Here is an 11,693-nt window from a genome sequence, read left to right as displayed (position 1 = left end):
CACCCTGAAGGGGCTGTAGTCACTCTGAAAACGGCCCTCAGCCCCTCATCCAGGCTGGCCAGGCACCCCAGCAAGATCCCCCTCCCTGAAGGGGGTGTGGCCAGCCTGAAAACGGCCCTCAGCCCCTCATCCAGACTAGCCAGGCACCCCAGCAGGACCCCCCACTCTGAAGGGGCTGTGGCCAACCTGAAAACGACCCTCAGCCCCTCACCCAGGCTGGCCAGGCACCCCAGCAGGGACCCCCACACTGTAGGGGTGTGGCCAGTCTGAAAACGGCCCTCAGCTCCTCACCCAGGCTGGCCAGGCACCCCAGCGGGACCCCCACCTGATCCGGGACACCCTTCAGGCCAAACCAGCTGGCCCCACCCATGCACCAGGCCTCTATCCTATATAATAAATGGGTAATATGCAAATTTACCCTGACAGCAGAAAGACTGGGAATGACTGGTCACTATGACACACACTGACCACCAGGGGGCAGACGCTCAATGCAGGAGCTGCCCCCTGGTGGTCAGTGCACTCCCACAGGGGGAGCTCTGCTCAGCCACAAGCCAGGCTGACGGCTGCCAGTACAGCGGTGGTGGTGGGAGCCTCTCCCGCCTCCTCAGCAGCGCTAAGGATGTCCAACTGCAGCTTAGGCCTGCTTCCCACTGGCAAGTGGACATCCCCGAGGGCTGCCGGGCTGCCAGAGGGATGTCTGACTGCCAGCTTAGGCCGAGTCCCCTGGGGAGCGGGCCTAAGCCAGCAGGTGGTCATCCCCCAAGGGGTCCCAGACTGCAAGAGGGCACAGGCTGGGCTGAGGACCCCGCCGAGTGCACAAATTTTTGTGCACCAGGCCTCTAGTTTTCTTTCTTTTTTTTTTTTTTTTAAATATATATTTTATTGATTTTTTACAGAGAGGAAGGGAGAGGGATAGAGAGTTAGAAACATCGATGAGAGAGAAACATCGATCAGCTGCCTCCTGCACACTCCCCACTGGGGATGTGCCCACAACCAAGGTACATGCCCTTGACCGGAATCGAACCCGGGACCCCTCAGTCCGCAGGCCGACGCTCTATCCACTGAGCCAAACCGGTTTGGCCTCTAGTTTTCTTATATTTAAATTAGAGTTGCGTGAATTCAAATTTCTCTAATTACTTTTTAGAAATAGCTCTTAATCATCTGAAGTATACATTAATGTTCTAGAGAGAAACTGTCTTCCCTACCTGTTTTCTAATGTGACCTTTTTTGACTTCTCACTTAGAATCTGCTACTTTGTAATTAAATTACTTTGACCTATTTATCTGTCTTAGGCTCCTAATATAAAACATAATAAAGCTATTTTAATTTACCCTTGCTTTAACTGCTTAATAATTAAGTTAACATTTATTACAATGCATTAGTCCTCACATGCTATGTCATATACCTTCAAAGAAATGGGGAGAGAGACTAGTTTGAATGTTATTTTTTTAAATAAATATATTTCAGCACAAGAATATAGAACAAATGTAACTGTTGACTTTCTTCCTAATAGAGTAGAACAGGTACTACTGACTTGTTTTCATTGATAAGTCTTTCATTTATGTTTTAAAAAGTAATGTTTTCTAAAAATCTGTAAAAATAGTTTTTTAAGTAGAACCTCAATCCTGTTTATTCTCCTATTTCTTTCACAGTAATGCTATAAAGATAAATATCATATCTCAAGTAGGTTAAACTATCTCAAATTTGCTAAGTGAAATTTTACAAATTTTGGCTCATAAGTTGGGATTACATCATGAAAAGCTACATTCATTTTGTTTAAGTGTAGGTTATTGAAACCTGACTTGTTAAAGAGAAATGTGGATAGAAGCTCCAATAGAAAAGCAAAAGAAGGGGAGCAAGCGAGAAAAGGGATGTATCGCTATAACCTACTTGAGCCATTAATTATGCAACCATCTCGTTTAGGCTCAAGCACACATAGTAGTAGTTACTTTCCTGCATTCCTTTCTCTTAAATAACCTAGAATTAGACAAACTTCAGCCAGTTTGGCTCTCATATTTGTGACCAGCATGATGATAAACTGAAAAATACATAACTAGATGAAAAATCAATATGGAACTCAGTGAGAAAATAATACATGATAAAGTGGAAAATGTGTACCTAGTACACACTATTCATATAATAAAATAACCCTCAGAAGATCTCTAGATGAAACTATCAAGGCCAACTTTGGAAACATTCTAAATCCTTCTACTTTACTCTATATTTAAAGCAGTAATTATCAGACTTCAATCAGCAAAGAGTCCACAGGTTTGGGACCCCATCCCAGAGATCATTATTAATGATGTCTGGGGAGGAGCCTGTGAATCCACACTTATTAATAAGCAGACCTGGTAATTCATCTTTGAAGAACACTAAGTAAAGTGGACATGGGTTTGAATTCCAAGTTGAATAATGACCATTCTCATTGAGGGCTTAAAAGATCCTAAAGTGGAGGGAAGAAATTGGGAGTATTTGTATAAATTCATAGTCAAATCCTTATTTTTAAAGAAAAATCTAAATATGGTATGCATTCTTACATTTTAGTAGTGAGCTAAATGTTTGGGATATGTGCTGTAAGTAAGAAAATGTCTTCTGTTGTTTAGGAATTTGGAAGCTCCAGAGTACCCAGTGTATTCTGTAAAGGGCCATAAAGAAATTATAAATACTATAGATGGTGTAGGTGGACTAGGAATTGGGGAAGGAGCACCTGAAATTGTGACTGGCAGCCGAGATGGTAAGTCAAAGTATTTTATGTACAGTGTTTTAATTTTTTTAAGATAAATCTCTGTACAACAGTATATCCTCTCTGTGTGGAAATCCTCAGTAACCCTGACCCACTAAATCTAACAGTCTGCTTTTTTAATAGGCAGGTTTGATGGCATATCCCTAAATTGTTTCATTCTTGAGTATTTTGAGATGGAGGAAAAGCACTTCACTATTTTAGTTTTGAGCAAGTTCAACTACTAACAACCATAGTTTCATATGAACCTTGAAGGATTTCAGATTTCTTTATTGGTTTTTGAGGCAGCTGACTATAATGTGGGTGGCAGCTTTTCCTTTTTTAAAAAGCAGAATCAGTACTTGTGAAAATTGTCACGTTGACAGCTGTTGAACCCTGAAGTTCTGTGATCCTTCCGCTGAGCATTGTAGAAAGCACCAAGGACACCACGTGCTTTTCTGCCTGCGGTGACCAAAAATGGACAGGTCTTAAAAGAAAAGAGAGGTGCATTTTCTGATGGTTACTCAAGAGCGGCTCTGTTTTTGAAATGAAATATTCTTTCCCACCCTAGAAACAATACAGAATATAGAAGGAAAAACAGCATTCAGTCCACCATACCAGCATAACTGTTAAGTGTGCTTTTCTTTCCAGTCTTATATACAACAAAGAATAGCTATCAGTGTGTGTATGGTTTTGTATCTTACTTTTTCCATTTAATGTTTTGTCATATGTAAATGTTGCTGTTTTCATACTTACATGTTAATGACTACGTCACATTCCATCCTATGGAGGTGTCACAATGTTCTAACCTGTTAATAAGCATTCAATTTTTTGTTTACCTCAAATTTTTTGTTTATTGTTTTGGGAGAGTGACTTAAAAATAATAAATAGGTATCATTATGTATATAACTCTTGGAATAAGTGTGTGTTGCGGCTTTTAAAATTTACTGTCAATTTTTCCAAATTATCTTTTTACCTTATCAGCTACAATGGAAGAGATAGATTTCCAGTCTACCCTACCAGCATTGATTTTCCTAGTTTTTTAGATAAAAATGGTACACCATTCCAACTTTGTTAATTTCTTTCTATATTTGTTTACCAGTTAATTTTGCTTTGTGAATTATCTGTTTATGTTCTTAGCTCATTTAATTATTACAAACGTAATATAACTTTTATCAGTTTGTATGAAGCCAGTGGAGTGATACCTCTTGTCATATTTGCAGGAATTTTTTTCTCCTTAAGGCATCTTCTTAATAACCTATTTTATTTTATTCTTGGAGATAAATCAAGTGGAATAGTGCTCCCTTTTCTACATTTATTATCCCTTTTAAGGATTTCTTTTTTTTATGCTTTTCCTATGCTCTCTCAGGTACTTGCCTTTTAGCCATTTTATTACATGCATTTGTATTTCTCATAAGCAATGACATCATTTACTTAGCAGTCCTATAATTTGCATCTAAAATGAGGAAGTTGTAATTATATTGAGCAGTATTTATTTGTTAATTTTAAAAAATAATTCTTGCCCTAACTGGTGTGGCTCAGTGGATAGAGCGTCAGCCTGTGGACTCAAGGGTCCCGGGTTTGATTCCGGTCAAGGGCATGTACCTTGGTTGTGAGCACATCCCCAGTACGGGGGTGTGTAGGAGGCAGCTGATCGATGTTTCTCTCTTCTCTCTCATCGATGTTCTAACTCTCTATCCTCTCCTCTCTCTGTAAAAATCAATAAAATATATTTTTTTAAATAATATACTTATTGTTGGAAGTATTACATATGTCTCCTTTCCCCCCATTGACCTCCTCAGCCACCCCTGCCCTGTTAATTTTATTTAATATTTCCCTGTTCTCTATTGCTACAGGGAAATTAAACTTAATTATATATGAAATAGTATTCTAAAACCCAATGAAAGAAATCGTAGCTGTAAAAATTAGTTTATTCCTCTGTATAAAGAATAATGCCAATGATTATATGAGTAGTAAGGAAATAATTTAAATGGCACTGGTATTATCTAAGTAACTAATACATTAGTTTTAGGCTGCACTGGTATTATCTAAGTAACTAATAGATTAGTTTTAGGCTTAAGCAAAGAAAAGGAAGTGTGGTTTGAATTGCATAACATCTGTGTTTGCCTTGTCAGTCATACCTTGTTGATAACTTAGGAACAGTTGTTGGCTTTTCTGTATATCTGTTTGGAAATTTAAGTCAGACATATGGGTTATATCTCTGATATTAAGTACAACTTACCCACTTCAAAGTTAGAAAAATGTGAATACTTTTTCAGATGTTAGAACATCTGTAATATTACCATGTATACAGGAAGCCATAGGAAGAGAATGCAGAAAAGAAATGTCATTATTTGCTGTTGAATTTTGCCGGTGCACTTTTATGTATGGCAGGAACTGTGAAGGTGTGGGACCCAAGGCAGAAAGACGATCCTGTTGCTAATATGGAACCTGTACAAGGAGAAAACAAGAGAGACTGTTGGACTGTGGCGTTTGGTGAGTTATTGAAGAACTCTTGGATTTGAAGTATCCAATGGTAAAAGCTTCAAGGAAGTCCTCCTGACGGTCTATTTATAGTCTGTTTGTGGATTTTTCTGGCAGTTTATTGAGGCAAATAGACGTGGTGGTTAACGTCATCCTCTGAGGCCTGGGTTTGAAGTCTCACGGTCTACTTACTGACTGTGTGACTTATTGGCAAGTTATGAAGCATCTCTGTTTCTTGGTTGCTTCATTTGTAGATGGAAGTAATAATAGAATTTACTTAATAGTGTTGTTATGAGGATTCAAAAAGTTAATACATGTATAGTGCTTAGAATTGTGCTTAGATTATTAAGTGCTCAAAAATAATTTGCTATTACTATGTACTTGTGTTTAACTAGATGATATTGACCCAGTTAGAACCAAATGCCAGTAATGGAGCTAAGTAGAGCCTCAAAGGCAAATGGTAGCTTTACAGATCTTACATTATACTCTCTATAGAGTATGTTTATTTTCTAGGAAGTAGTTATATCATTACAAAATTATTTCTTATAAATCTGACAACTGTGTTTCTCTACTAATATATTTAAAATGAATGCTGGTTTTGTAGGACTAATTGATGTTTACCCTTGTATCTCTTGCTGAGCATCAAAATTAAAATAATTTTTGCTAGTAAGAGGTATAGATCATATTTAGTTTTAAATCTCTATTTTCTTTCCCCTTTTTCTTAGTATAATCCTGTGTAGATAATAGACATTAAAAGTAGGATTTAACAATATATGTGATTTGTTCAACTTTTTATGTTATTTTAAAATTGCACTGTTATTTAATTAGAGGAAAGTTTTAGATTTCCACTATAAAAAAATAAATTATTGTATGGGAATGACTATGTGTGTATATTTTATGAGCAATTATATAAACTTAAGACATGCTTGGGGAGAAATTTCAGGGTTAGTATTTGGAATCACCATCTAAAACTTGGTATAATAATTAAAAAGTAATTACCTTTGGGTTCATTAAAGCCTTTCATCATTGATCTTAGGAACATAAGTAGAATTTTAAATATAGGTGCTTAAAAAATATATAGGTGCTTAAGTTTAAAAAGAAAATCCATTGATTGGACAAATTTTTATGAATGCCAAGTAGGTGCAAAGCGGTGGGCATATAAAGGTTAAACAGATGTGTTATCTGCATCAAGATGCTTATAGTTTAGTAAAGAGGACATGATATCTACATTAATTATAGAGCAGCCCTAGCTGGTTTGGCTCAGTGGATAGAGCATTGGTCTGCGGACTAAAGGGTCTCAGATTTGATTCTGGTCAAGGGCACATGCCTGGGTTGTGGGCTTGATCCCCAGTAGGGGGTGTGCAGGAGGCAGCTGATCAATGATTCTCTCATTGATGTTTCTATCTCTCTCTCCCCTCTCCCTTTCTCTCTGCAATCAATAAAAAAATATTTTTAAAAATTATAGTACAAGGTAGGAGTGATTAAAGGTCATGAAAGACATGGACAAATGCAGAAGGAGTCCCCAGGGAAAGATGACCAGGGTGAGGGGGCATTTTTGACCAAAAGGATATATAGAATTTTTTTTAAAAATATATTTCTTTATTGATTTCAGAGAGGAAGGGAGAAGGAGAGAGAGACAGAAACATCAATGACGAGAGAGAATCATTGATCGGCTGCCTTCTGCACACTCCCTCCCCACTGAGGAACGAGCCCGCAACCCAGGCATGTGCCCCTGGCCGGGAATCAAACCTGGGACCCTTCAGTCCGCAAGGCCGACGCCCTATCCACTGACCAAGCCGCCAGGGCGATATATAGAATTTGAACCCCTGAAATTGGAAGGAAATTTCAGGTACAAGGAATAGCTTGGAAAGTGTCCAAGTATGTAGAGGAAATACTGTAGTGGTAGAAATTGCTTTAAAGATGGCTCAGGCCCACAGCCAGAGGTGTTTAGATGGTCTTAGAAGCCAATAATAGTCTCCCATATCCCTTCAGTATAAAATGAGCTTTAAAGTAACTATATCAAATACCAAATTAATAATCTGATGTCCTGCCAGGATCGGTAACATGAGATTCTACCCAATGTGATTTTGTAAAATCTGATTCAGTACAAATTATATGCATCGTTTCATAAAATTATTTTACCAGCCTTCAGATTAGCATTTATGAAGATCTGAAATGTTGTGTCTTGATCTGTAGGTAATGCTTATAATCAAGAGGAGCGTGTTGTTTGTGCTGGCTATGACAACGGGGACATCAAACTGTTTGATCTCAGAAGTATGTCATTGCGGTGGGAGACAAACATTAAAAACGGGGTAATGTACATTTGGATTCTTTTAATTTTATGTATGTATGTATGTATGTATGTATGTATGTATGTATGTTAATCCTCACCTGAGGATATTTTTTCATTGATTTTTAGAGAGAGTGGAAGGGAGAGGGAGAGACAGGGAGAAATACTGATGTGAGAGAGACACATCGATCGATTGCCTCCTGCATGTACCCTGACCAGGGCCAGGGAACCTTCAACCAAGGTATGAGCACTTGACCAGAATTGAACCTAGGACGCTTCAGTTCACAGGCCGATGCTCCATCCACTCAGCCAAACCAACTAGGGCCATCTGGATTATTTTTAATTTCTCTGAGCATGTTTTCACCTACCTCTGAACTACTACAAAAGGAAGGCGATTTTAATAACTCATCTTAGTACAACCACTCTACTAGTGGTTCTTAACCTTTTGGGGCTCTGAGCCCTTTGGGAATCTGATGACAATATGGACCCTCTCTTGGAAAGTGAACACACACCCAGATGTGGTATAGCAGAGCTGGTGGGTCACCAGCCCCTGTGGTAGACTGTGGACACCTGTGCGCTGCGCATTGTCATATCAAAATGAGCACGCAAGAGGCTTTTTTCTGCTAATAGGAAGCCTGAAAATAGCAATAGCCTTTCAGATTTTAGGTTCCTGAGTTGTATGCCTCTCAGGAGGAATGGGGCTCCTTCCTGTTTCCTAACGTCAGCCTTGACTTAACTGTGTACAATAATTGGGGAACTCAAGGTGGTTTGATCTTATTAACCAAGAAGAATTTTTTGTTATGGTTTAAAAGTTTTTAATGTATTGATTCAGTTTAAATGCTTTCACATGAGCTAATTATTTTAAAGTTGTTTTCCTTAGCTTAAAAGAATCTACTGAATAATATTCATTAGACCATCAATAATAAATATTCTGTATTTTCAGGTATGTAGCCTGGAGTTTGACAGAAAAGATATAAGTATGAATAAGTTAGTAGCTACATCTCTGGAAGGGAAGTTTCATGTTTTTGACATGAGAACACAGCATCCAACCAAAGGTTTTGCTTCTGTTTCAGAAAAGGTAAATCTGAGGGGAATGCCTTTCTATGAAGAGGAATATTCTTAGCTTGTTTTAGACTAATAAATAGACTTAGTCACTAAGGTGCCTTCCAGGTCTTTATGGGAAGGGAGCTATTTTTAATATATTCTTGTGGGATCTTGACAAGGTTTTCTCGGCAAAGAGTACTTTCAGAAAGCTTACCAGTTTTAGACTTCTTGATTATAATAAAGGCCTCAGTTGGCTAGGAATCTTATTTTGTAGTTAAGGAGCAATCATAGAAAAAGTAGCTGATGACAAGTATGTGATAAACAAAACCTAGCCTTGCATTTCCTAATAAATATATAATATTTGTATTTATACCTAATTATATACTCTTAGGTGTATACCAATATACACCTTAGTATAATACTAATTATATACTTTTCAAAATATATCAACATATACATATTGTCATTTAACCACATTTTATTTTACATTCCAGTTTGTTATATTAAATAAAATTATTTAAAGTGTTTATCACTGATTGATACATAGTAGGTGCTCAAAAATGTATTTATTCTTTTATTCACACTTATATACATACATACTTTGCCTTGTTTTGAATAGTAATTGACAAAGCTTAAAAAGAAATGTGGTATTACAGTGTTAGAAAAATAGATGAAGAAAGCGGGGCAAAGGGAAAATACTTGTTAAAATGGTGTCAGAAGTAAGGGGATTGCATAAAATTCATGCTGAAACGTCCTCTCATTTGCAAGAGAGGGGTGAGAAATGTGAGTCTGAGCTTCCCCCGTTTTAAAAATAAAGGTCGGTTACAGATTTATAGTTTCCATGAGATTAAAATATGTAAGTTGTTCAGGAAATAAAAATTCACTCCTTTTCTCACTCTACCATGGATTCAGTAGTACTTCCCAAATGTTCCTATTTTGTCTTATTATTACATGCAATTAATATTGCATGTAAATTACTGCCACTGCCTGATGAACTAAATTCTTAACAAGATAAATATATTTTGTAATATTGTTTTTACTGTTGTTTCAGAGTATATTAAGTATCTATCAGCATAAAGCACTTTACTAAGTTGTTTTATATACAACTGCAACATGTTTCTTATTATCTATAAATTATAGTGTTATCTTCAAAATTTTTTTCTTTTTTTTTTTTTCTCTGCCTCCTGCACACCCCCTACTGGGGATGTGCCCGCAACCAAGGTAAATGCCCTTGACCGGAATCGAACCTGGGACCTTTCAGTCCGCAAGCCAATGCTCTATCCACTGAGCCAAACCGGTTTCGGCTTTTTTCTTTTTTTTTTAAACATATTTTTATTGATTTCAGAGAGGAAGGGAGAGGGAGAGAGAGATAGAAACATCAATGATGAAAGAGAATCATTGATCAGTTGCCTCCTGCACACCCCACACTGGGGATCGAGCCTGCAACCCGGGCAAGTGTCCTTGGCCGGAATCGAACCTGGGACCCTTCAGTCCGCAGGCTGACACTCTATCCACCGAGCAACCGGCTATGGCAATAAAGTTTATTTTTTAAAAGTTCAATTTATCTTTATTTTTCCCTTAGGAAGAAGTATGTGGTTTGTATTTTACTTTTTTTGTTTGTTTTTTTGTTTGCTCTTCAGAGTGAGCTAGAGACATAAATGTATGAAATCTATTTGCATAGTTAATATGGTACTATAAACTTAGACTTTTAATTTGATAACATATTTTTTTTTAAATCCAGTTCAACTTTGTTTCATAAAACAATAAAGAAAAATTAAGTTTTTCCTGATTTCTGATGGTTTCTTCTAAATCTTTGGAGCCATTATAAAGAGAAGGACCAGAAAATAATTACTTTTATAGCAGTTGAAAAGATAGAAGGAAAATTTCCTTATTTGCAGGGTTTCTCTTCTAGGGCAGTCTTTGTCATACAAACTTATTAACAGGTTGTGTGCTTCTCCTGCTGTTTAGGCTCATAAATCTACCGTGTGGCAAGTCCGACACCTGCCCCAGAACCGAGAGCTGTTCCTGACAGCGGGAGGCGCCGGCGGCCTCCACCTCTGGAAGTAGTAAGTCTCTGCTGTGCACCCGGCTCCTTTGTGGGTCCTGGTGGGCATGAACTAGGAATAGAGTGAACTTTTCCCCCATATTTTCCTCCTCTGACTTAGTTCATTTTGCTATGATTTTAAATTTTATTGTATTATGTAAGTATTATTTTCTAAGCATTTTTAAAACAAATTTACTTCTTTTATACATACTAAATAGTAACCTTTGACTCATTTAATATGTTTGTTATTTAGTTGTCTTCCATATATTGTAGTGTGGTCAGGGGCAGGAACAATTCTTTTTATAGATTTGGAATCAGGGATTTTTGCTGGGTTTTTTTGTTGTTGTTTGTTTGTTTGTTTTTAAGGAAAACTTTCACCAAAGGCTCTTGTGAAATATTATAATCAGGTTGTTAGAACACTACCTCTAGAAGATAGGAAAAGGGTTGAAATTGTTAGTTTTAGATCCTAGTAATTCAGTTGCCCAAGTTCAGATAACATCCTTGTGATAGAACCAGAACAGAGCCCGAGGGCCCTGATTGGTCTCCAGGAAAAGCCTTGTCATTGAGTTTGCTTTCTGCATACCACAGGCAGGGTGAGTGACGGAGAGCTTACCATGCGCTGCGCTCTGAATCCCAAAGGCCTGAAGAGGGCAGTTACTAGTAGCTGCTCCTTTAAAAGGCCTGATAAAAACTGCATTAATGGTTATCTCTTTCTGTAAACATCACCCAAGGGGGGAAAAAAAAAGAAAGAAACACAAGCTATAAATGAAAGATAATGTTTGAAAAAAAGAAATAAAAGAAAAATATCATCTTTAATGCTTCTGGGACTTTCACATTTACAAAATACTTTTTTTAAAAAAAAATATGTTTTTATTGATTTTAGAGAGAGAGGAAGGGAGAAGGATAGAGAGATAGAAACCGATGAGAGAGACATTGATCGGCCCCTCCCGCATGCCCTTCGCTGGGGAGTGAGCCCACAGATGGGGCATGTGCCCTTATTGGGAATCAAACTGGGGACATCTTGGTTCATGGGTCAATGCTCAACCTCTGAGCTACACTGGCCAGGCTACAAACAGTTTCTATTTACTAGCTCCTTGTAGACGTTAGAAGGG

General features: G+C 37.7%; 1 protein-coding gene across 1 annotated transcript; it reads left to right on the top strand.

Annotated features, from left to right (window-relative positions):
* Positions 1-2,603: 2,603 nt before the first annotated feature.
* On the top strand, positions 2,604-11,662 carry LOC102429399 (WD repeat-containing protein 92-like; the record flags this gene model as incomplete). The annotated part of the gene is made up of 5 exons (XM_006108954.3): positions 2,604-2,734; positions 5,114-5,215; positions 7,400-7,515; positions 8,437-8,571; positions 10,506-11,662. Coding segments are annotated over 5 exons (583 nt in total), but the record flags the coding sequence as incomplete, so codon positions are not given.
* Positions 11,663-11,693: the final 31 nt, after the last annotated feature.

Source organism: Myotis lucifugus, unplaced genomic scaffold (genome assembly GCF_000147115.1).
Source record: "Myotis lucifugus unplaced genomic scaffold, Myoluc2.0 scaffold_4570, whole genome shotgun sequence".
Classification (NCBI taxonomy): Eukaryota; Metazoa; Chordata; class Mammalia; order Chiroptera; family Vespertilionidae; genus Myotis; species Myotis lucifugus.
The sequence above is the reverse complement of the archived record's forward strand: the minus strand, read 5'-3'. Positions and strand labels throughout refer to the sequence as shown.